This window comes from Micrasema longulum, unplaced genomic scaffold (assembly GCF_059751315.1).
Source record: "Micrasema longulum isolate JH-2025_06_02 unplaced genomic scaffold, ASM5975131v1 h1tg001802l, whole genome shotgun sequence".
In the NCBI taxonomy this organism is placed as follows: Eukaryota; Metazoa; Arthropoda; class Insecta; order Trichoptera; family Brachycentridae; genus Micrasema; species Micrasema longulum.
In genome coordinates this window covers 933,015-958,914 of record NW_028278976.1, presented here as the reverse complement: position 1 = coordinate 958,914, position 25,900 = coordinate 933,015, and the positions used below count along the sequence as shown (strand labels likewise).

General features: G+C 33.5%; 2 protein-coding genes across 4 annotated transcripts; one reads left to right on the top strand and one right to left on the bottom strand.

Moving 5' to 3' along the window:
- Nucleotides 1–1,312: 1,312 nt before the first annotated feature.
- scramb1 (phospholipid scramblase 1) lies at nucleotides 1,313–18,490 on the bottom strand. Of its 2 annotated transcripts, XM_088237908.1 has the most exons (7): nucleotides 18,340–18,490; nucleotides 17,782–17,828; nucleotides 12,718–13,035; nucleotides 3,277–3,542; nucleotides 2,932–3,156; nucleotides 2,666–2,827; nucleotides 1,313–2,197 (listed from the first exon to the last, which is right to left on the bottom strand). In XM_088237908.1, exons 2-7 carry the CDS (start codon nucleotides 17,825–17,827, stop codon nucleotides 2,138–2,140), a joined length of 1,077 nt encoding a protein of 358 aa, XP_088094034.1. In that variant the 5' UTR covers nucleotide 17,828; nucleotides 18,340–18,490; the 3' UTR covers nucleotides 1,313–2,137. The 2 variants fall into 2 exon arrangements, with proteins under 2 accessions (XP_088094034.1, XP_088094035.1); XM_088237909.1 differs by lacking the exons at nucleotides 12,718–13,035; nucleotides 17,782–17,828; nucleotides 18,340–18,490 and adding an exon at nucleotides 8,529–8,846.
- Nucleotides 16,264–25,900, top strand: Rap2l (Ras-associated protein 2-like). Of its 2 annotated transcripts, XM_088237912.1 has the most exons (2): nucleotides 16,264–16,285; nucleotides 24,745–25,433. In XM_088237912.1, the coding sequence occupies exon 2, from the start codon at nucleotides 24,747–24,749 to the stop codon at nucleotides 25,290–25,292; it is 546 nt and encodes a 181-aa protein (XP_088094038.1). In that variant the 5' UTR covers nucleotides 16,264–16,285; nucleotides 24,745–24,746; the 3' UTR covers nucleotides 25,293–25,433. The 2 variants fall into 2 exon arrangements, with proteins under 2 accessions (XP_088094038.1, XP_088094037.1); XM_088237911.1 differs by lacking the exon at nucleotides 16,264–16,285 and having other exon boundaries at nucleotides 24,430–25,900.

Here is a 25,900-nt window from a genome sequence, read left to right as displayed (position 1 = left end):
CATAACTATGTAAAAAAATATAAATTGTAGGTATATTTATGACTTAAAAATATTTTAATATAATGGTATTTTAACTTGCTAAGTTATATAATAAGCACTTAAATATCTATTTTGTTAGCAGCCACTGCACTATTAAATTATAATGTAATGGAAAAAACCTTTTACGAATTATGTAGAAATACAATGTAATAATTATTTATTTGACCAAACCATGTAAGTCCAGTGGTTAAATTAACATTATTAGGCCGTGAATAGTTATTCGAAATACAGTATTGTAGAAAGCACTATCCTCAAAAGAGGTTCTTAAATTTGGTATCTACGTATTTTAATACAAAGTAATGAGTAAGACCCAAACGGTTTGTAGTATTGCAGTTTTCGCCAGTGCCACGTCGTGGCTTACCATGACTCTTTATTTTATACTTATATAAAATAAAGACCAATTGCAACTATGTACGTAGAAATTATCTGCAACTTATTTCGATGACAAGAAAGTTTCATATAAAATAATATTTTTTTAGTATTCAGTCAACACTTCAACGAAGCAATGAGGAAGTTCAGGGCTATGGGAAATTGAATACAATAAATGTTTTCTTGCACGCGGTAAAAATTAGAGCATTTAATTGTACTGAACTTTCTCAAAAATGTATGAAAAAATTAATAAAAATGAAGTACATACTTTGAAACGTCCATGGTTTTAGTGAACGATAATCAATAAATTATAGCGTTGTTGTGTTGTGATAGAATTCCGGTTTTCAGGTAGCCATTTTGTTCAACTTTTAGTATATTTTGACAGGTACGGGGTTCTACTTTTAAATGATAGCACAATTCATCGAAGACATCTCTAACGTCATGGGCGAAGCAATTTAAAAATTTAAAAAATCATAGCTATGACAATACGATAAATACCGTGGCTAGTGTTGCAGACTCACGGATCAGAGATTCGAGGTTCGAACCCCACTCTACCCCAACTTGATTTCCATTTTCTAATAGTGAGTTATTTACCACTCGTTGAAAATGGCCAGCAAAATTGAAATATTTGGGTAAATTATAAGAACGCTAATAATTATTTCTATAAAAAAATTAATTTTTGGCTTAGTTTGAGTCTATTAACAAATAATTTTTAAAAACCACTGAAATTCCTCATTTCTATTAAATAGGAATTACCATGGTTAATTATGCAGGCAATATTCGAAGGGAATTTCTAAAATATTATATAATTAAAAATAATTGTACGTTCAGAGAAATGTATCCATAAAATCGTTGCCTACTTAATTGTTTTTATATCAATTGGTAATAGATTTTTTTTCAATCCTTTCCTGACCTTGTAAAAGTGAAATTAAAGTAAGATTTTCGGTTGAGAATTTTTAGTGCATTTGATTACTTATTGATTTTACTGTTTGCAAAACGGCCCAATAGGTTGTTGTGCCAAATCACCTTAGATTTGATGGAAGAATAATGTTCGAGTATTTATAAAATATCTAAAGGCATACTTTAAAAAAAAAATGTGTACTATTATTAGTATATGCGTAGTAAAAATCTAAAATACAGGATTTGTATCAAGCTTACCAGAAGTCGGCTGTTTCTCCTGTTGGTACTTACCTTTAAGTGGAAATTGCTGGGATATTTTTAATACAATTTTAGAAATCTTTTAAAATCTAAAATAGTACTGGTGATTTTTTTTTATGCTAAGTCAAAATAACGAGTGGATACGAAAATGTGTATAAGTACTGCAGTGAATTGAAATGAAATAAAACATACAATATTTTACTGAGTGACATCACACTGCCCCAATGCTTTTGCTACGAACCGTCTGAGTCTTAATAATGAGTATGCATATCACTTGAAAAAACTTATTTATAATAAAGTTATTTAGAAGGTAAATGAATTAAAAATGACTGAATAATAAGGTAACTTATAGTAATATTAAAATTAAATCATGAATAATAACAACCTTAGTTCTAAAATTGTAACAAATAACTCTTACATACCAAAAAAAATTATATGAACGATTCTGTTGTTATATTACACAGGTAACTAAAATGAAGTTGTGCGTTTGAAGAGCACAATAGCATCAAGCGGAGCGGTAAATATTTGGTTTAACTATTGATAATAAGAAACAAAGTTGGATTTGTAAAACTTAGATCATTCCAATTCTGTCAGTCTCTCTGTTGTTGGACTTTTCGAAGAACATGGCATCCTGGAAAATAAAAATAATGTAAGTCCAAGGCAGGTGGAGTTGATAAGGAAGGGTTCGTTGGCATGAAGGATGATCTGCGAATGGTTCAACAAAATCTACTAGTACCACAAAAGATTTGATATGGCAGCATTAATCCAAATCTGAGATCTGGTCAGCGCAAACAAGTCTTATTACTAAAGTTTCGGTAATATATAAAATTATATTAAAGTATTTATAAAAAAGGATTGGAAATGAACGCTAACGTAAAACATTTAGGTACCATTCTATAAAATTATAAAACAATTTTTTTCATCAACAATTCAAACACTGCCTTTATGAATGAAGATATGAGTATTGATTATTTAATTTGCAGAAGTGTGGTATTATTGGTATTATTTAAAAACAAAAGAAACTATTGCATACAAGGATTTTGTTTTATTAATCCGAGTCATAGGATATTAAAAATATGCCAATCAAAAGGTTACATACAATTAGGAAACAAGCTCCGAGTAAAACCGCTTTCATCCTGACATCTAGGTCCATGGGGAATGTGATGCCAAAATAGTCTGCATCAGTAAACATTTCCCGGAGTAAGCCTGACCACTGCTTGGTTATTTTCCCCACTTGTGTTTCACCATCCTTGGACAAGATCTAAAATAGATTTAAGTAAAAAACATATTTATTGTCAAACTAAAACTTTATTTTCCTAGTAGATGAAAAGTAGGAATTCAAAAATGCATATTATGTTTTTATACCTTAAATTCAATATCACCACACATGGCGAACCTGCAGATCGGTCCCTTAATGGTCAGCATCACATCTCCCGAGGCGTTCTTCACCAAGAAGGAAGGTTTCAGGAGGGACCACTCCTGCTCCACGGTGCCGATGATGGTACCGGGAGGAGAAGAGATCTCCATGGACTGAAGACAGCACGGGCAGAAACAAGAGTCACACGCCAGAGGTCTGTGTATGTTAATAACCTAAAAAGTTATATTAATTTTAACTACAAGAATCACAGTCTCGGACACTAATTAATTAGATTTTATTGTTCTCGTTTTATTTTTTTTTACAATTTAGTAGGACAACTTAAGGGTAGATACCTGATTGCGATAGTTATCGAGAATTTTCATCTCGAAAGGTCGAATCGGTCCACAGCAGTTCCTGGTGAGGCAGTCGTTTTCTTCCACAGCGTAGTAAACTTTCTGACCAATACTATTCTTCACCGTGAACTTGTTATTGGTTTCGAACCCAGTCAGAGCTTCCAGCAACTCCACCTTTTGGTGAACCAGCAACTGGTCAATCATAGAAAGGTATTCCAATCCGGGTGGACAGTTCGTTAGACCTTGCGGTATATTCATCCAACCACCTGGGAATAGAAAACAGGTATATTATCAATTTACAGAAAAAATAAATAAAAGCATTTTATGGTTTCTTAATAACATACTAATTTTGAATAACTTTATACAATAATTGTGTACTTTAAAATAGTTTTAGGTGAATAAGGAAGAATCATTAAATAATGATTATGCATTTAAGTGTATTTATTTATTGTCTTCAGTCAGTTATTATATTGCATTTGTATATTTTAGGTCATCAAAATGAAATATTTGGGTAAATCATAAGAACGCAAATATTTATTTTACATTACAAAGTTATAAAAATAAATCAGTCTGCGAAAAGACTAACTTCTTACAATTGTGTTACAAGCACTTTATGTTTTTGCGCATACAAATACATAAATATTTAGTTGTTAGATCATTTTTTATTCCTTTACAAAGACTTTGATTGATTATTGATTGATTTGGTGATTATTTTGTAGAACTCCATATTTAAACTTATAATATAAGAAATCAAACACTAATTTGAGTCTACTGAACACTTTATCTTGACAAATATAATAACAAAAATTTTTAATTTAAGATAACAAATGATGAAATCAGGCGAGAGTAAAAATCTGAGTCAGGTATAATTAATAAAAATAAAAAAGAGTCTCTGAGATCGTTTGGTCATGTAAAACGAATGGATGAGAACAAAATGTGAATGTTCAGTGAGATTAAGTAATGATATATAATAAGTTAAAGTATATCAGTAAGAGCAGAGGAAGGATGAGAGCCGAGTGAACGTGGTTGAAATGCGATCATTTAGATGAATGTGTGGGAAATCAATGTAAGACAGGGAGGGTTACAAATGATTAAATCAGGCGAGAATATATATCTGAGTCAGGTATAATTGATAAAATTCAGAAAAGGTCTCTAAGATTGTTTGGTCATGTAGAACGAATGGGTGACAAAAGAATGGTAAAACAGGTATATATGGAAAGAATGAATGGTAACGTAGGACAAAAATGACCAAAAAAGCGTGACATGATCAGATATACCAAAATCTTAAGTCTGGTCATGTCAAAAGCAGGCAGAACCGAAGGGCGTGTATGACAAGATGTATGAATGTGGAAGAAGCTAGAAATGTATGCCAGGATAGACGTGTGTGGCGGTCTATTATCTCTGCCTACCCCTACGGGAAATGGCATAATGGTAGTAGTAGTAGTAGTAGTAAGATCAGTAAGACAGCAAAGGGCAGAATCCTCAGGAGAAAGTACCAATATCCTTTGAGCCTCCAACATACGAGTAGTTGAAGGTTGTAGGTGAGCTTGAGAAAGAAGAGATAAGTAGAAATGTAGAAAAAATGAGTGTCAAGTGGAAATATAACACCAATTTGAGCAATAGAAAAGCTAAAATATATCTATGAATTTAGGCCTAAGTGTACTTATTGCCAAATCGATTGTAGTATGGAGTAAAAAATAACAAGGAAAAAGGGCACAAGTCGTAAATAAGCATAAATACGCGATTTTTTCAAGAAATAAATATGACATCTTGTAAAAAATACTCTATTTAAATATATTCAAGCATTGAAGTTTAAAAATTTAAGTCAGATCTTTTGTAATCAATAAAAAACCACCGAGACACTAGCTGCCAATGAGTAAAACAGCTATACTGTAAAATTACACCACACAGACTTGTGCCCCTTTTCCGTGACAGCAAATAAATATTGTTTTAAGGGCTTTATTTTATAGCAAGCTACGAGAAGACACCCATTGATTATTTTATTATATGTATTTGCTGATTTATAAATCACAAATGACACATTTATGTGCGTGGTAAATTTTAAAACATTATCTATAATAATGAACTAATAACTTAATTGGAAATAAAAGAAAATTTTAAAAACATAATCATACAGTGCATTGTTTTACTTTAGTGTTTTTATCATTTTTCGGAGCATAATAATACATGAGAATTATTTTTATTCAGCATTTGCACCTAAGATTGTAAGAAGCAACACCCTTTGCATTTATCAACATAATACCCGGAGATAAAGAATATTAGTTTTATGAACTCATGTTATCGTGTTTACTTAAAAAAAAGAATTATTTAGACATCATGCAATATTAGACATGTCATATTTGCATAATACATAGATAGTTGAAATCTTGGTAAATTTTTTAAATTAGTATTTCTGGTTTGGACATGTAGAGTGAATGGACAGCAAAACAACTAAAAATATTTACAATGTAAATTTTTTTTTTTTTTTTTAAAGTTTTATTCATTTTAACAAGTAAATAACATACAAAATTGTATTTTTGTTCCCGCAAAGCCGAAGCTTGTCTGCGGGTTACATTACATTTTTTTTTTTTAAATTTATAAGTAAGTACATAGTTTAATAATAATTAAAGAATAAGATATATTTATACACTTAAGTTTCACTTGCTGTTTAATAATTTTTTGACTATTTTTTTAAATAAAATTACGTTTTTTTCTTCACGATTTTCAGCTGTTATTAAATTGTACAGTTTTGGTACTACACTACCCATTGTTCTGTCACCATAGTAGTTTTTCTGTCGTGGTACCATCAGCTGCTGTGCCGATACTTGTCGGGTCATGATCTGGTGGTTTATTTTGGATTTAAAATTGCAATCGAGGAAGTGATCTGTCATTATCTTATATTGACACTGTTTGTTAATTGGCAAAACGTTAACAAAATCAAATAATATTTTATTGTTGTCTTTTGCCTCATTCTTTTTTTTAGAGGTACGATAATTTTTAAAATTTGTACCTGTAAGTTCAAGACTCTATCCGTATAAGATTTAAAACTTAATCCCCATATTCTTAGCCCATATTGAATAATTGGGTCAACTAGCCCCAAGTAAACTAGTCTCAGCACTGGGTATGGTATGTATGGTTTTAAATGGTACATGTTAAGTAGGCAAACTCTTAGCTTATTGCAAACTGTTTTTATCTGTTCTTCCCAATTAAAAGTGGAATCTATAATAATACCTAAATACTTATAAAATGTTGATGCACGCAGAAAAGGAGGAAGACAGAGAAGGACATAGCATAACCGAATCCAACAAATACTTGAAGATGGACATGTCAAAAGTCGTTACAATCTGCATCATGCGTACATGAGAAGAATTTAGAGAAAACAAGATCTGTGTGCAAAGATAGCGGTGTGGAAACAGTGTGATGGTACGTGTATGTTTGTTTATATATTTAAAAATTAATCAGATTCATAGGGCTAATTGGAGATTAATTTGTTACTGCTTGTGGAGGTAATTTACAAGCATAAGTCATATTATTTAAGCCGTACATAAAGTTAGATATATTTTGCTGCAAAATCATCATCATCATCATTCCCTTTCCGCACCTAATGGTGCATAGGACACTGCATTGGTACACCAATCGCGGCGTATCTTGATCATTTTTGTTACATAAAGGTAAGGTGATCAGTCTTACGCTTCAAGTACCAGTATAGGGAATATGAAATATTCTAGAGTAAAAACACCCTTTTAAATAAATATTTCATATCAACCATGTCAGGAATCGAACCCGAGACCTCTTGCATGGTAGGCAAATGCGCTGACCATTACACCATGGGGCCGACAAAAACAATAGTCGTGATAAAATAATATAAATAGACACACAGTGGCACACCGATTGAAGACAGTTTTTTTTTTAAATCACAAAGTAAATTAATAAGCAAATTCAAAATATTTTTTCGGTGTTACTTTTTAATGTTAAATGTTACTTTAAATTTCAATAACTTTAATACAATTCTACAGTAAAAGGAAGAGATCAGTCAATAAAATATGATTAAAAACATCAAATTTTTTTTTTTTAAAAACACTTAATATTTTCAGAAATAATGAGTCTTATAATAAAATAAATCTGTTTATCGTCTAATTTTTATCAAATACAATAATACTAAATTTACACCGCGGATTGCGCCGCCCGCAAGCCCGCCACACGCCTATACTAATCCGGCAAGGCTAGGAGGTGCATAAATTGATTTGCTCTCAAAGAAATCACGTTTTGTACCGGTATTAGAGGGAGAAAGCTAAACCAGCTCAAACGGTGAGATAAAACATAGCAGTAATACTTGTACATATGAGGAATTGATCGAATATGGAGCGATTCTCCTTCCTCCTGACCCAATCTGAGAACATTGAATGAGACCGAATTATGGTGAATGTTCATCGCATTCTATATAATATTATATTTCTTCGCAAATCACAAGATTTACTAGATTATTATGGTTTATATGTTAGAAGAGTAAGGAAGATCTGAATTCTTCATATCTCGGATTGATGTATAATTATTATTGTTATTATCTTAAAAGAAGAACAAAGAATATCCGGTTCTTTTTCTTGGTAGAGGGTTCAGTTCGGAGTTCGGATCAGTTATGACGTCAAGTTATCAGTCGTCGGTGTTACTGAATTTGAGCCATCGATAGAGCAACTAACATAGTAACTCAAAACTAATATTAATTTATTAGGAGTGTTTAGTGAAACTTCTTAATTATTGTAAATGATTTGTACAACTATAGTACAATGACTTCAGTGGAAAGTGAACTTCATTGTTTATTTTAGATCAAAAGATCGAATGGACTTTCTATATGAGTAATTTTCATGTAGTTTTAAAATGTATATTTTGTCAATTCGGTGTTTTTCTTTTAAATAACTAATTCACCACAAAGACACAGAAGGAAAACTCTCTTTTTCATTGTCCAATGCGAGAATCGAACCCACAATCCATGGATTCGCTGCATTGCGCAGGCCGTCAGGTAAATGTTCTTTTGCGCCCCCTGAAAGTTTTGCCACCGACCGAAACTGATTATTGTACTAAGCTGCAACTTAATAATGAATACAATTTCTTTATTCTCTAGCTGTAAATTTACTAGATGGATGATCGGTTAAGAGTTTCTTTAAATATTGAAAAAGTAATAAGAGTTCATAAGGGAAACGATTTCCACAATAGCTGAAGCGTGCTTATCTTGTTATTATTTCAAATAAACCAACCGTTGTTCTTCTTCCGTAATCAACTGATTGTATCCAGCGGTTCTACCTTTCATATTAACACTCACAACTCGCCGCATACTTCTCCTGATTGCATGTACTGACAGTGTATCGATATAAACGCTGTTTTGTCGAACATGTTCAATTTTTGATTGGAAAAAGTCTTTAAGATTTTTTACACTGAATAACTTATCGCGTTTGGGGACACTTTCTGATTTTTGGTTGGGTTTTTGTATCACTTCTTTTCTCCTTTTGGTGTCCATTGCAACAGCACTGAATTATACTTAGTAGATGTTCCGACTCCGGTATAACGTTCACTGCTCTTACGTCGAGTTATGTAGTAGTTATGGTTGTCTAGCACAATTGGATAAGTAATCTAATTGAAGGAACATCATAACAGCGGCAATTTAATGACAACTCAACTAGATAATAAGAACATTAGGCGCTGCAGCCAAAAGGTAACTAACAGTGTTTATGTACATAATATATACGTATTATGTAGGTACTACAATGATATCTTGTTTACTTATATAAGCAGATTAATGTGTGAAGAGTAAATAATAAATATTACTTTGTCATTTACGATATAAATAAACATGATAACTTTTAAACGAAGACAAAAATTATCATCTTTACACTGTACGAACTTTTCTGAGAGTAAATCAGTAATTAAAAATAATGAACATTATTTATTTATTTATTATATATATACGGCCTAAGCCAATTACAACAGTTACATGAAGAAACATAAATGCAAGAAACTGAACAAAAAGAACATAAAACTATTTAGCAAAGACAAACAAGGGCAAAACAATAATTGTTTACAATATATTCAAAAAAACGAAAGACCAAAAACTTTGAGCTAAACCATGCCAATCCAACTTCATCCCACACTGTTTAGTCGCGAAGAGATCTACGAAAAGCCGGAAGATCTATCCCAAAAAATTCCAAGTCGCGTGATGAATTGACTAATAACAATAATTGTTTACAATATATTCACTTACACTTACTATTTATTAATATTGTATTATAACTTATGTTTTAAAAATTATTTATTTATTTAATCACATATATTATGTCAAATAAAGAAATCCATTTATCGAATAATCACACGCATATCAAAAACTCATTTCACGTAACATAACAAACTCAAAGTAACGCTAAAAAACAACTAAAATTTATCACGTTCTATCAGTATGTATGTATTTGGAAAAATAATTATTAACTAAAATATCCCTTATAGTTATTTTGATTTTCACAAACAGGAATTCATTATTTACCCTATCATACTACTCCAACTACTAACCGATAGATCCATACAAATATATTGCTATACCACACCACGTCTGTTTGACCTATTCTCACTACAACATGATGGCAAATAATTTTGTAAATTTGTGTACATAATATGAGAAAAAAAAGAAATATTATTACCCGATACCCATCAATTATAGAGAAAGAATGCTTTCCTCTCTGAACTTTTTTTCACTAATATGAAAGATGTCAATTTTCGAAGAGATACAGTTGAGTAAAGACATTGCTCTTCCTACTGGCATTACCATCGGCGGGTTGGTTCTGCAAGCAGGAAGATAAAACAGCTTAAGCTGTCTATGTCTAAGGTAGTCATCAGGAACATAAAGAAAAATACTCTCCATTACACCTATGTTGATCGTAATACCACGGATCAATCGGAAAAAATACATAAGCAAGTATGCATTTCTTCTTTTCTCCAAACTATTGTAGCCAAGCATTCTCAGTATGAAGTCAGACGGGTATAAACACAGATAATATCCGCACTTCCTTAAGTAAAGATACCTCAGAAATTTCTTCTGAACTATCTCCAGCATAAGAGAGTACTTCAATTCGTGGGGTGGCCAGATCAGAGATCCACACTCAAGTCTGCTTCGCACCAATGAGTTCGAAGAACAAATCCCAACATTTAAAATAACTGACTATTGGAAAATGGGAATCGAGTTGGAGTAGAGTGGGATTCGAACCACGGACCTTTGATCCATGAGTCTGAGACACTAGCCACAGGACCACAACCTGATTCATTTTCCTATTGCAGCATCGTAAGCAGCTGCTGTCATATTGAAGAGTTTTAATATAGATATTTATATAAAGAAAAATACAACACAGTTTTTATAATTCGGTAAACAGCAATTTGCTAAATGAATAAATAACACAGCCCAGTAATTTATTGAGTCTGAGCAGTATTTTGATTACATAGATCCTATGTAGGTACCTAAATTTGATAGGTATCATTCAACTACTGTCAATCATTTGCTTAAGTATGACCATATCAGGCGGCCTCCGTGGTGTAGTGGTCAAGACGCTTGACTCACACACGAAAGGTTCCAGGTTCGATTCCCGGTGAGAACACAAACATTAAAATGTGATTTTTCTCAAGCCTGGGTGTTCTGTGATGTAATTGGGCCTCCTGGCCTGTTGTGGTGAAAAAATAAATAAATAAATATCACAAAAATATAACAGTTAAAATGCTGTATATTTTTGACTAGTTTAAAACACATATCCTACACATATCCAGTTTTCAATTTCCATATTTATTTCACAAAATAAACACAAGACAATTGATGTTACAGATCATACATGAGAATCAATTTTGCTGGTAAACGTGTTTATCTGCTTTACAATAGCATTACTGTGTCTCGTTTTATAATCTTAAAAGCAGTGCTTTTAAATAACCCATACCAATGCCAATGTTGAGTCAACTGAAGTAAAATGTTGTTTGTTTGTAAATGCATTGTTTTGTTTGTTTTTTTTTGCTCTAACGGGATTTTAAATAGGATGATCTTCATGGCGGCAATGCAGAACCGAACTCAAGTCATGTATTGTCTATTTCCGTAAAAGGGAAGAGGGTTTACCTACTAATACACTAACGGGTAGGGCTGGGAGGCTTGTATCGGTCGGGGGTCGGGCTGGGCTGCTCCTTCGCCGCCGTGGTGGATTATTGGGGACGCTGTCCTAGATAGGATTGGGTTTTCATATTGCTTGTGGTTAATAAGGTTGGTTGTTAGGTTGGTTGATAGATCTTGACTAGGATGCTAGATTTTGAATAGGTTAATGCTAGGTTTTCGTTTTGAATAGGGCGAATTTACGAACAATGATTTTATCTTTTTGGGCTTAATAGGTTTTAATTATTTGGCTGGTGGAGGGGTGGTAATGGTTTTGGTTCTCCCGATCGGACTTGTTTCTTGCGGTTTACTGACAAGCTTATGAACTAACATACCCCATCGCCGTCAGAATTGGGAAAATTTGATTGAGGGTGACAGACAAATCTAATGTATATACTTCGGTTGCTCTGACGGTGATAGGGGCATTGAAATCAGTAAATGTAAATTTAAAAAATAAAAATATGCAAATCTTTTGAAAAAAAGATTTTTTGAAAAAAAAATTGACCATTCATTACAGCTAAAGTTTTTTATTGTTTTTTCAATGTGCGGATCTGAAAAGAGGCCAGAGACCTTTAAATCAGATTCGGGTAAGTGGGTGGGGCCTTTTAATGAAGTAAAATGTACAAAAACTCATACGCATTTTGTTGTGTAAAAAAGGTCCATTTGATGTAAATGGACAAGGCATTTTAATTGACTGCCTTTGCCGCTGTATAGCGCGCGGATCGGAAGGCTGACATACAGTGAATACTCGGCAGTTAGGGCAATTTTTTTTAATTCTCATAATAATTTGGTATATTTATATAATTTTTTAAAAATCTAATTATATTCATATCAAATCAAGTAGGGTAGGCACTGCTAATTTGCCTGCATGAAATGCACGCCACTGGTCATACCCCTGTCTGTGGTGCAAAGGGCACCGCATTAGTACACGCAGCGTATATCGATCATCTATTAGGTGAAGTGAACATGAAATATTACAGTGATACAGAACCACCTTTTAGTCGATATTTCATGTCGACCTTCCCGGGAATCGAATACGGGACCTCAAGCATGGTAGGCGAATGCACCAATTACTACATTACGACACAAACTTATTCCATTTGATTTCCTTGTTCAGAATTGTTACCTAAAAGTAGCCATCAAGTCGAAAGCACTCGTCTAAGTTTCTGGTTCTATTTCACACACAGAACTGTGTTCTAGATCCGCCGGACACAGAGATTAACATAAAAAGCGAAAATGTTGAAAATTGGAAACTGAGAAGTGTCAAGAGTACTGACCCGGAGCTGGTTGTTGCTGTTGGGGTGGACCGTGCCCCGGCTGGTGGACGATGGGGCTGGGGAAGCCGGAAGGGGGGTAGCCGGAGGGCGCGTAGCTCGGGGGCACATAGCCGGGTGGCACGTACCCTCCCGGGGGGTAGCCCTGGAAGCCAGGCGGGTGCGGGGGATAGCCGCCCTGGGGGCCGGGAGGGCCGGGGGGCAGGTGGCCAGCCCCTGCCTGCGGATAGGGGGCGTTGGGTGGAGCTACACCTCCCGGGGGGAAGTTGGGCGAGTACGGTTGCGGCTGGGACATGTATGGGGACGCTTCCGGTGCTGAGCCTGAAAAATATAAACATAAAAATTAATTACACTTCACTATTAAGAAAAAAAATATTAAATAAGAAAAAGTAAGGTTCTGTAATTTTGAATCCCCACCGAAACTTTAAAATTACATCGCCCATAATGTCACGAGTTCTGGTCGGTGAGTGATCATAACACACATCTGAACGGTGAAAAATAACTGACAAGAAGCAAAGAATACATGGGGTTGACCGACATTTATTGTATGAACCACTGCCTTGCAGGCGTTCTACAACAGTGTTTAACATGATCGGATCGGACACTTTAATGCTCTAACATTTTTTATATCCAATTTCCCGTAGCACTGAATTTCCTCATTAAGTTAACCCTTTACCACTTCCATGTCAAGTGTGGCTCAACATCGTATTTCTTACAGTAACACCAATGTCGAGCTAGACTCGACAGTGTGCAACACAATTTATAGAATCATTATAAAATATACTATTATTTTCATTCAAATACTAAACATGACGCATTATGAATACTTAAATTTGTAAAACACAACTGAATTAGTCGTATTCTGACTTTCTACGCAATTAAAAAAAAATAAAAATGAAAGGATGCAAAGGGTTAACAACTATAATCCTCTTGTACTCTCTCTACTAATCTGTGTATCATCTGCAAAGCAGAGAGTTTTTGTTTTTGAAAACATATAAACTCGGTAAATAAGGTCATATTTATGTAGAATTTGATCATCTTGTCTTCAAATAATAGCTGATAAGCTTTTATTGAATTACCAGGGCAGGGCCTAATACTGTAAAATAAGATTATTAGCGGATGATGCGTAAAATAAGATTATTTGCGGATGATGCCCTGGTATATATTGCAGGAGAAAATTATGAATCCATAGTACATAAAAATATCGAAATTCGGTTGAAGAAGAATTAACTTAAGCTGAATACAGATAAAACTAAGTTTATGAACATAGGAAATAAAAAAATCCCTATTTCACCAACAATAGTGATGGATGAAGAACTATTAAAGGAAGTGAAAGAGATAAAATATTTGGGGATTATTATGGATTCTAGATTGACTTTTTCCCAGAATACAAGATATGTGACAAATAAGATAGAAAGGAAGGTTTCTCTTATGGGAAGAATCAGAAGATATCTAACTGCAGATTCGTGCAGGATGATTTGTGACTCCATTATTGTGCCTCATATAAATTATTGTAGTAGTATTTTGTTTTTGGCAACTGAGGGGGAAAAAATAAACTTCTGTTCTGCAGAATAGGGCTATGTAAGTAATTTTGAGAAAAAATAAATACACTAGAATAAAGTTGATGCTGAAACAAGCAAAAATTATGACAGTAGGTCAACTAATATATTTTAATGTAATGTTTTTTGTTCATAAAATGATTAATGGTAATAAAATGTCATACCTCAAATGAGTTGACTCAAAAGGTTTTTTCTAATCAATGTGAACACATATATAAAACAAGAAATAAACATGAAGTAAGACTACCATTTCGTAGGAAAACAAATACACGGAACTCGTTGATGCACCGAGCTGTACAGTTATATTATAAGGAAATACCATTAGAAATAAGAGAGCAAAAAAATATTATTTCATTTAAATGACAGTTAAAAAAACATGTGTTTAGCAGATAAGTTAGTTTTTAAAAAGTAACCTTAATCGTGTTAGCTTTATAGAAGTTATCTTTTTAAGTGTACGTATATTGTTTAGAAATGTTAATAATTAGTAAATGTTTTAATAATAATTAGATATAAGTTAATATTAGGACATTCATTTATTATGTTTGTACTATTTATTCATTTATTACATTTATTTTAAGACAAAATAAAAAAATAACATTATGGTGTGTGAAATATTGACGCAAAATACGTAATTCAACAATACAATAAAACTGATAAATGAGACTTGTGTCATTTTACATTATGATATGCACTGTCAATAAGAAAACATATGCTGAGTGCGTTACAAATTATTAGAATCCAATTTTAAATACTGGTCATTTTATGGAAACATGCAAACTGCAAAATATGAAATTTGTAAAATAAATTAATCATATGTTCCAGAACATATTTTTCTTAAATGTGCCGTTGAAGAGTACTCCGGTGAGGTATTCCAGAAAAAAAACATATAAGTTACATTTTTGTGAAACAATGTTTGTTGCCTGGTAAGAAAAATTCAAAATAAATACTTCTCAAATATTATTAGGTCTGATAATTCTATAAAAGACGTGCTGTTTGCTGGTTAACTTCAAAAAAGTCAAAAGATGGAAGACTTGAGGAAATGTAGATGTAAAGGGAGACCCAATAAGAGTGCACGACCCAAATTTGACGACATTTTTTATGCAGGTTGCAGCTCTAAAATTTGACAGCTGGCATCAACGATTGTTCTGATTATTAAAAATGGAGCGCTACAGAGCTGAACAACGCGTTATCATTGTGAAAACCCATTACAAAAATGGGGAAAGTTATGCTGAAATCGCTCGCAAATTTCGCGAAATTTTCGGCCGTGGAAGTGCACCTAATGTGACAACAATTCGAAGAGTGACCAATAAAGAAACTGGGTCGAGTATGGACAGTAAGTCTACTGTGCATCGACGTACCGGCCGGTCTATCGAAAATATTGCTGCTGTAAACGATAGTATTACCGAAAATCTGGGAACATCAAATCGGCATCCTAATATTAAATATATCGTCGGTGATACTGCAATGCCGTGGAACTATAAATAGATATTTTTGGCAGGGAGACCTAAAAAGCGTTCTGTTCATACATTACTTATGATTTTAATTAATCAAAAATACTGCTGGAGTATCAGAAAAACTATCATTATTTAGAGTAAAAATTGTAATAATTTAAAACTAACAGCTCTTGGTCCCTATAATAAACATTTTTGTAAAAAAAAATGGTTATTTATTTATTTAAACGCCCTTTAGGCTTAGGTTATGCGTTTGTTAAGATTTCCTGTTCCTCTGTGGGTAGGTTCCTATATATTAGATTCATAGTATTAAAGTTAGTATTTGGAACTATCCACAGAGGATATAAAAAGAAGAAAAAATTGTTTCTCATGCTCGACTAGCTCATCATAATAGTCCTTAGCGGTCACCATTTTGTTGGTACTTGCAGTACCAGAGCCCTCCTGCATTTACATCTACCCACACCTGATAAATCCATACAGAGAAGCAACGCCTTTTATTATTAAGTCCACCGATACGTAGACCAATCGAACAGACGCCACCAGCGGTATTGCAGTATCAGCGATGATATCTATATTTACCTATATAAATTGGATAATTTTGAAATACTTAATTACAGAAAGGATTGTATAATAACTAACATTTAAACAATAAAGAAAACATTATTTTGATATACATCGACTTGCCAATAGTTATTGCCATGTATCAGATATATTATAGGAGAAAATTAGATTAGTTTTTCTTTTGGATCAGTAAGATTAAATTAATCCTTCTTAACAAAAAAAACATGTTCTCACCATTACTTGAATCCATAGTACAGGAAGTAAACTATATACACTAAAATAAATTGACAACAATTATGCAGTTCACTTAAAGATACACATTTTGAGAATGACTCAAAATACTGTAAATGTCTGTCATACATCAACGTTTATGCAACAAAATCTAATCTAAGGTAATATAATATTATCTATCAAAGGTTTATTCGACACTAAAAAAGATACCAAACTGAAAGATGCTGAATGTTTTTTCTTAGTCACGCTTTCTAATATACAAAGAAAAATGAATTTATCTCTTTCAATTCAAACCAAAAACGTTGATCAGAAGAGAGAAGAGAGGAGTCATCGGTTGAAGAGCACATGAAAAAAAAAATGTATGTACATTGAAATTATTCATATTAGAATAACTGTAAGTGTCAAACTTTGCGACTGGTATTGCTTATTTACACACAAGTTTTTTTCTGTAGGAACTTTTAAGAACAGAATATTTAAGTAAATTGTCAAAAAAAACAATCAATGTTAACCGAAGCCTATGACATTGAAACTTGTGTGCAAATAGATAAAATAAAAGTGTAATAGACCGCAAAGCAGTACCTGCTCGTTGTGCCATAAAAAAGGAATGGACATTTTCAGATAGCAAAAAGCAGTTCTAATTAAACTTATTTTGTCTCTTTGTTGATAAAAAGGGAACACTTATTTTAAAATAAATAATATGTATGTATTTTTTTTTATTTATTTTTTTTTTTTTTATCAATATTCCTACAGAGTTGAGGTAGATTTTTTTCAAATTCAGGATTATCGATATTTGAGCGTTTACAGGGCTTATGACCTGTCATTGGCTGGGTTGAGTGGCCACTTTACGTTTTTTACAACATTCCCCATTCCGCTTATTAGCGAATATCGACACTGGTACCATTTTGATTCTTGTATATATCTTATCATACCAAAAAATAATGTAATATGTATGTATATTAATATATAATATATATTAACCGAGAACTCTTTCAAGTAGGAACTCGAGTTGATGGTTAAATAAATGAAATAATAGGTAGACACTGATCTGATCACTTAAGTTTTTCTTTTATATGTTCACAAAACATTAAAGACAAATGATTATATCATTGACGCAACGAACTGAATTCCCGAGCAAATAAGAAATTATTATTGAATATTGATGAGGTGCATCCAAGGGTTATAGGTTGTTTTTATTAGAGTTCATGACTTGTTGGTGATAAATATTTGCTTAAATATTAGATATTATATTGGTAATTTGTACTAACCATTATATCTTGTAGGTGGATAGCCACCCTGTCCTTGTTGATACATTCTGAAAATAACAAATAATAAAATAACATGAGTAACATACAGTCAAACAATCGAGACAAAATGACATAATAAACACCTCACATAAATGTTTCTAGCACTCATTTGAAATTGGGTAGTGTAAAATTTGGTAATTTACATTACTTAGGGATCATGTAAATTCTAGTTATCTTTAATATAAAGGTGATGTCACGCGGACGCAAGAATTTTATTTCAACAAAAAAATTCAAAGGATTGTTTGCTGCACCAAAACTGCTTATTTGCACATCAATCATAAATATTACGGTAGGTTTGAACAAATTCATAATACTACATCAGTTTACAAATGGTATTCGTTCAAATAAAATGGAGTTTTAGGGTTTAAACCTCGAAAATTATTCAATGTTATTTTGAGCGCCTAGCGTATTTCCACAGTGAGTCATATTGTTTTCATCTGGGAAGATATTAATTTGTTTTTAATGGTTAAAATACAATTAATGATTGAGTTTGAACAAGATTACGGAAGAGTAACTTACATGTCTTTCTGCCGAAAGATATAACTATACCCCCGGTATAATTGTAAAACACTAGATTTTATTTTTAGAGCACTACGAGGAACGGCGACCAAAGTCAAGCCGGAAAATATCCCATTTCGTACTCGCACTACTCGCTAATTCACGATCTGTCACCGCTCATCGCAAAAATTATTCAGCTTGAAATTTGTGTATGTTATCATTACCATCTATGTTTCAAAAGTTGAACTATTTGACATTTTATACATATTACCTACTACCATCATACAAAAAGTGTAGATGTCGGTAATTTTTTTTAATTATAATTTTCTAAATACTACTACAACAGAACTCTAATTATTCGAACTCTGACTATCCGAATCGCTGATTATCCGAATCGCTTTCAGAAATTCAGAAAAAAAAATAGTTGACTTTTCATTTATTTATTTATTAACGGACATTGTCCATTTCTACAATTTATTGGGTTTTAATATTACAATATAAGAATAGTTAAAAACATTTAAAAATGAAAAGAAGCATTGACAAAAAATTATGAATTAAAACCCCATTTTTCGTTTTCAATCATTCATTTTCAACGTACATACAGTAATTGATTAAAATAGGCTTATTTTCGGAAAAAAATCAAATTATCCGAATGAGGTCCGGTCCCTATTGATTTGGATAATTGGAGTTGTATTGTGCATAATAACGATTTTTCAATAACCAAAATAAGAAATTTCAGACTCGCCATTACATTATCAGCCCTCTCAGTTTGATCTTATATAATGTGGTGACAACAAAACTTTTTTTACTAAAATATTTGAAAATTCCTCATTGGACACAGTAGGTATTGTATAATAAAACATTTAAAAAATGTCCATTAGAGGTTGAAAGTGCTGAAATGGAATTGTTTCACGGAATTCCTCCAAGAACCGACTAAAAAATACAACAGTTGTTTATCCATCCTTAGACTATCTCAATAAACTCCTTAAGGGGTAAAATCCAGTTCTTGTGTGCAAATATTTGTGGATTAAACCAATAGATGGAAGAATTAAAAAAGTATGAATGTTTAAACAACTGCAGAATTGTGAATGTTACACAATATGTAAGAGTCGGTTTGTGGTCTTGATCGTAGATTGGAGGTCTAATGTTCAAGCCCACTTTACCACAACTTGATTCCCATTTTCTAGAACAGTTATTCACAACTAGTTGAAAATGGCTAAAATATTGTCAACAACTAAACAAAGAGTCTTCAATCGTTTTAAAACGTAACTTTCAAAATAAGAACCTAAGTATTGAAATTCAAACTGGTGTCTAACTAAGGATCCATGCCACTGGGCGTCTGGATCAAATGATCGTTATGACACTTTGTAAGTGTAAGTACCCAGTTGGTGTTTTCACTGACAGCATTGAAAAAATATAACACAAATGGTTGAAATTGCATGCAAAAAAATCCAAGCTTTGTGAACTCAGTAAGTACTGGCTGGGCACCACATTACAATAAACATCGTCATTTTTAGTTAATGAATAATATCCTTATTCGGGGGTTTTTATAATGTTGTAGGTTTTTTTTATAAATGCTCTATGGTAATACAAACATTACAAGTGTGTGATGTTAGATCAGTTAAAATCTTTGAATTAAAAACATTTCTACTAATAAGAGGAAGTGCCTTTTAATTCGTGAAAAAGTAGCAATTATTTTTTAAATAGAATGTGTGAAAAATGTAGAAATTTGTAAAAAGTTTTCTTTATCCTTATCCACAGTGTCAACGTTGTGGAAAAATAAGAATGTTTGTTATATGAGTACTGGCGGCCTTCCTCGACTTTTGCACATTCTACTTTCGCACATTTAAAAAAAAATCCAGACAGAGTTAGAAATAATTAGACATTCTGATACCGGTGAATCGTTTGCTTCGATCGGCCGCTCGTAAGACATAAACAGGTTTACTATATATTCAATTTTGTAAAACAAAATTTTTATTTAAGAATAGGTACTTCAAAATTGTGGAAACATATATCTTCAATGATTGTTTTCAAAAGACGATTGTTAATGATAGATAAATGGAAAGATCTTTGTCATCATGGATTGACGACACATTTTTGACTATCATGGAAGAATGTGATCCCAATGGAGAACATATATCTCAAGAACGCAGGGCGATTGAGAAAGACAGCATGTTATAAAACTCTTCATCAAGAAAAAAAAAGGCTAATATTCAACTAACTGTTGGCAAATTTATAAAGAAACCACCTGAAAGTACTTAAACATGCCTCATTGACTTGATTATGAAAATTGATAAATATTTTAAATGAATTTTTGTAAATACATATTTTAAAATACAATTTTCGATGATTTTTTTTACATCCCTCGACTTTCCAACACTCAACTTTCGCACACATTTTCAGCAACCAAATATGTGCGAAAGTCGAGGGCCTACTGTATGTCTTTCACTGTCAATCTTTCGAGACAGGTTGTGGTCTCTAAATGGAGCCCGCGGCGTTACCCACGGGAGTCGGAGGTTGGTACTCCGCTCTATTTGTTTCCTATTACATGGCTAATTACGACTAGAAGAAAATGTCTCCAAAATTGAAGTATTTGGGTAAATTTTATGAATGCAAATAAATATTGGTTTGTTTAAAAAAAATTGTTTTGTTTTATATTTAAAAATATTAATGTGACACCTTAGAGTAATAACCTAATAGAGTCGCCCATATGGAGAAAAACCATTCTATGATTATTGACGACAAAGTTAGCTACATATTACAGCAATACAGCGAGGTACTTGAGTTGGAATTTTCGAGCGCTAACTGAAACCGTCCGTTACACATTTGTTGTAACTAAAAATCAAACTAGAGCCAAACCAAAAATTCAGAATACTTTTGTTCTATATAATAGAGCTTAAGGGCTTCTCTAGAGAATCATTACTCTGAGTGTGACGCCATACAAAATCGACAAATTTTGTATGGCGTCATTATTGATAAAAAGGTGCAATATGTACATCATAATCGTCATCAATCCCTTTCCACGCCTAATGGTGCATAAGGTACTGCATTAGTATACCAATTGCAGCGTATCTTGATAAAAAATAATAATTACATGAAGGTAAGATGATAATTTTTACACTTCAGGTACCAGTCCAAAGACTATGAAATATTCTAGTGTAAAAACACGCTTTTGAATAAATATTTCATTTCAACCATGTCGGGAATCGAACCCGAGACCTCTAGCATGGCAGGCAAACGCGCTGACCATTACATCACGTGGCCGACATCATTATATCGTGAGGTAATTACAACGACTAGGTAACTTTATAATCATCATTTTTGAGCTTTATTTCCCATGAATGCTGCAAATAGGCATATCATGATTCATTAAAATCATACTATCATAATTCAAATACACGAATTGATTATTTGCTGCATTCATGAAGGAGGATAAAATAATGTGTTTTTAATGGGTAACTCACAAATGCTAATTTTGAAGTTATCTATTTGCCCTGCGATATATGGACGTCTATGACTTTTTCTAGTTCCTAGTAAAGATAAAGATGTCCATGCTTAGAGTAATAACGTTATAGAGTCGCCAATATGGAGAAAAAACATTCTATCATTATTGACCACGACGTTAGCTACAGATTACACCAATACAACGGGCTGTAGGCACTCGGGTAGAGAATTGGGAGCGCTAACCGAAACCGTTCATTACATATTTGATGTTAAACTTAAAACCAAACAAAGAATTTGAAATGCTTTTGTTTAATACAATAGAGCTTAAAGATTTCTCTAGAGAATTATTACTGTGTCCATGCTAAAATGGGTACCTACCTATTTATATTTTTTTACATACTGTTCTATATTTGAAAATTTTATCAAGTTTCATTTGGTATTTTGTATTTTCACTTTGGAAGTTATATGCATATATTAATTCTTTATATATTTAATCACTTTTAGTGTTTTTGAATTTTTCTATTATTAACAAAATTATATTTAAAAATAGATGTTTTTAATAATTGTAGTTCTGAGGATAACATTTTTTAAACTGGTAAAGTATTTCTGTTTGAACTATTATTGTTTTATATGTTTAATTTGATGATGAAAAACAGAACTTAACACCTATAAGGCTCTTTAAAAATGAACTTGGGTCGTGGGCTTGGAAGCAGAACATAATGCTTTGAGAAAAAAGCACCTGGTCAGCACCATGCGATGGGACTACTAAAGGGGTAACTCGCGAAATGAAAGCTAATGAAAGTTAGCCCAAACCAAATGAGGGTAATCATTAGAGCCCTTCAGGGCACTGCGAATCGAATAAACACCTTGCTAGAACGAACCTTTCTGAAACTTCTAGAAGCCAGGTTTTTGAAAGTCTTGGACTTGGGCTTGTGATGAGCCAACATTAAAAATATTAAGGAGTTTGGGTATTTAAATTTTGGTCTCAGAATCAGCGTTGAAGCTGTCAGCGAACAGCTGATCTAAGATTTCAGCTATGTCAAAGTCAAAAGTCAAAATAGTGCTTTTTGTACAGTATTTCTAAGTTGGTCAACATGATCACACCTATTCACTGAAAATTACTAACTAACTAACTAACTAACCATCACGCCATTTCCCCAGAGGGGTAGGCAGAGAGGATAGAACGCCACACCACTCTGTCCTGGCACACTTCCTTTGCTTCCTTCACATTCATACATCTTCTCATGCACGCACGTCGATTATTCCGACTTTTCACATGACCACTTTCAAGAATTTGTTGTACTTGATCATGCCATGTCTTTCTCGGCCTTCCTCGACTTCTACAACCAGACACATTCGCATCATAAATCTTTTTAGCCGTTCTTTCATCATTCATTCGCTCCACATGACCGAACCATCGCAAAAGACCTTTCTTAATTTTGTCGATAATGCTTAACTCAGCCTTGCATTCTGCTCTAATTTCAACATTAGGAAAATTACGAGGTTATTATATTAACCTGCCAAAAAACGCAAATGAATTTTGTGTTTATTAAAATGGTAACCGACAGCAGTTAGATTTTAGTGGAACAATGAATAATTTAAAATTTTGTTAATTCAGTTTTTAATGGATCAATTAGTGATTGCATAGTATATTATTATAAACTCTGAACGCTAAGATCCAATTTTATTTATTCATAATTATTTGAATACCAGTGAATTAAAATATCATTTGGTCGTAGAACGACGTATTTCTTTATATGAACTGTTTTTTAAGTTTATTAGGTAAAACAACGGAAATTATATGAAAAATGAAAAGTAGTCCAAACAACCAGTTACAGTTTTTCACAGATATAAATATTTTTCATAGTAGAATTTGTTACGAAGTAATAAGAAAAAAATGAACAACTAATTTATATGGGTAACGCGTTCTGTTTCATTTTCCATATATAATTTATATAATTTTTTTTTTTTTACACTAGAACATTTCATATTCCCTGGGTTGGTACTTGAAACGTAAGACTAATCGGCTTACTTTCTTGAAACAAAAATGATTAAGAAACACTGCAATCAATGTACCAGTGCGTACCCTATGCACCGTTAAATGCGGAAAGGGAATGATGACGATGAATTTATATTATAACAAAATACATAACATTTTTTTATAACCAACACAAGTAAAATTCATAGGTTTTCACTGCGTTTAAGATAACTGGGATATTTTTTCTGGGTTGTTATGCCTTGTACTTTTTTACTTCTTACCGACTTCTTGCTGTATTGCTATCCGAGCGTCACGCCGGCGCTGGCAAGAAGGTAAAATAATACACCGCACAATTTACTAGAAAACCATCACAAGAAACTAATAGGAGTTCCGTTTATTGTTTATATTTTTTATGATGACGAGCATTAAACTTTATTTATCATCGCATTATACGATTTTTACATATCTGTTTAGTCGTTTAGTGGTTCTTACAATCGGGAATTGACCGGCTGGTAACGAAAATATAAAGTTTTATTTTTAACTGAAGAAGATTATATTTTTTTTATTTTGGAAATTCAAATCATATTTTTAAATGAAGAAATGGAGTTTTTCTAATAATAATAATGTAAACTAGAAAATGAATAGTTACTGTTTCCATTATTTTTATGTTTGTTATGAAAATTAGTCATAATTTCTGCCGCATTAGCGCTAGTAGTATCCGGTTGTTAGTTCCAGTCGGTGCCGGTTCACTTCGTATGGCGTTCTTGTCACGTCAAGCGTCGGACTCCGCTGACTCCGCTCTTCGTCTCCGTTCGTCAGTCGGTTAAAATGGCGATACGAGTGAACAAGTAGTGTTGCGATGGCAGAAGTCAGTCAAATTGGGCTTTGTTTTCTAGCCAAAGTGTTACTAACTCGGTTCGCAGAGTATTCAAATGTTTCCAGTAAATTGTTGCATTCAAATTGGTGACGGTCAATTTAACCATCCGGTGTAGTAAAAGTTACAAAAATGCGCGATTTTAAAGTCGTCGTGCTCGGCTCGGGCGGGGTTGGGAAGAGCGCGCTGACTGTTCAGTTTGTTTCCGGTTGTTTTATGGAAAAGTACGATCCCACTATCGAGGACTTTTACAGAAAAGAGATCGAAGTGGATAACTCGCCATGCGTGCTGGAGATCCTGGACACCGCCGGCACGGAGCAGTTCGCCTCCATGCGAGACCTGTACATCAAGAACGGGCAGGGCTTCGTGGTGGTGTATTCGCTCACCAACCACCAGACGTTCCAAGACATCAAGAGCATGAAGGAGCTCATCACCAGGGTCAAGGGCAAGGAACGCGTGCCCATCCTGTTGGTGGGCAACAAGGCCGACCTGGAGCACCAGCGCGAGGTGCCCGCGCCCGAGGGCGGCGCGCTGGCGCAGCTGTGGAGCTGCCCCTTCGTGGAGGCGTCCGCCAAGAGCCGCACGAACGTGAACGAGATGTTCGCGGAGATCGTCCGCGAGATGAACTCGGGCCCCGAAAAGGAGAAGAAGTCCTACTGTTGCTGTACGGTGCTCTAGACGGGACCGCCGACTGCTACCGGACTGGACTGGACTGGTGCTGAACCTCGCGCTCTAATCGCGCGCTCACCTTTTTTATCTTTCTACAAGGCTTTTTACTCGTTTTGTACGTAGATCTCGGCACCGCGATGTCGACTGGTCGACTCTACATTTACACGAAGTGCAGTCTGTGCAGTATCCCTGACGAGGCGCGAGCGTATCCCGCCAGGAGAATAGACTATTGATATGTAAATACATAGGAATTAGGTTTAAGCTGTATATAAAGTACTGTAATCTTGTCGATGCTAGTGTTAAATGGTCTGTACGTGTTAACCTTGGTCGTGGTCTCCAGACCTGTGAATAGAGCAAAATCCTTCAAAGTGTGAATCTAATCCGATGAAATATTTCGCGTGAAGTTATATCGATGTCCGAAAGAAATATTCATGTGCCGAAACTCGAAACGTTTTTTCATGTAATTAGTTTTTTTTTTTTTTTAAAAACGTAACAAAAATGGACCCATGTCTCAAGTTTGTATGCTGCGTGATTGTGTTAAAAAGTCTACCAGGATTTGTGATATATACGTATAAAAATATCTTTAATAAAAGTTTAAAGTGGGAGTATAATCAAAA

Coding starts and splice junctions, on each gene's coding strand:
- scramb1 (XM_088237908.1), bottom strand. CDS start 17,827: ATGTATCAACAAGGACAGGGTGGCTATCCACCTACAAGATATAATG. Junction 3,543..12,717: donor ACAGCAACAACCAGCTCCGG/GTCAGTACTCTT, acceptor TTCTATTCCCAG/GTGGTTGGATGAATATACCG. Junction 2,198..2,665: donor TCGGAGCTTGTTTCCTAATT/GTATGTAACCTT, acceptor TTTATTTTCCAG/GATGCCATGTTCTTCGAAAA.
- Rap2l (XM_088237911.1), top strand. CDS start 24,747: ATGCGCGATTTTAAAGTCGTCGTGCTCGGCTCGGGCGGGGTTGGGAAG.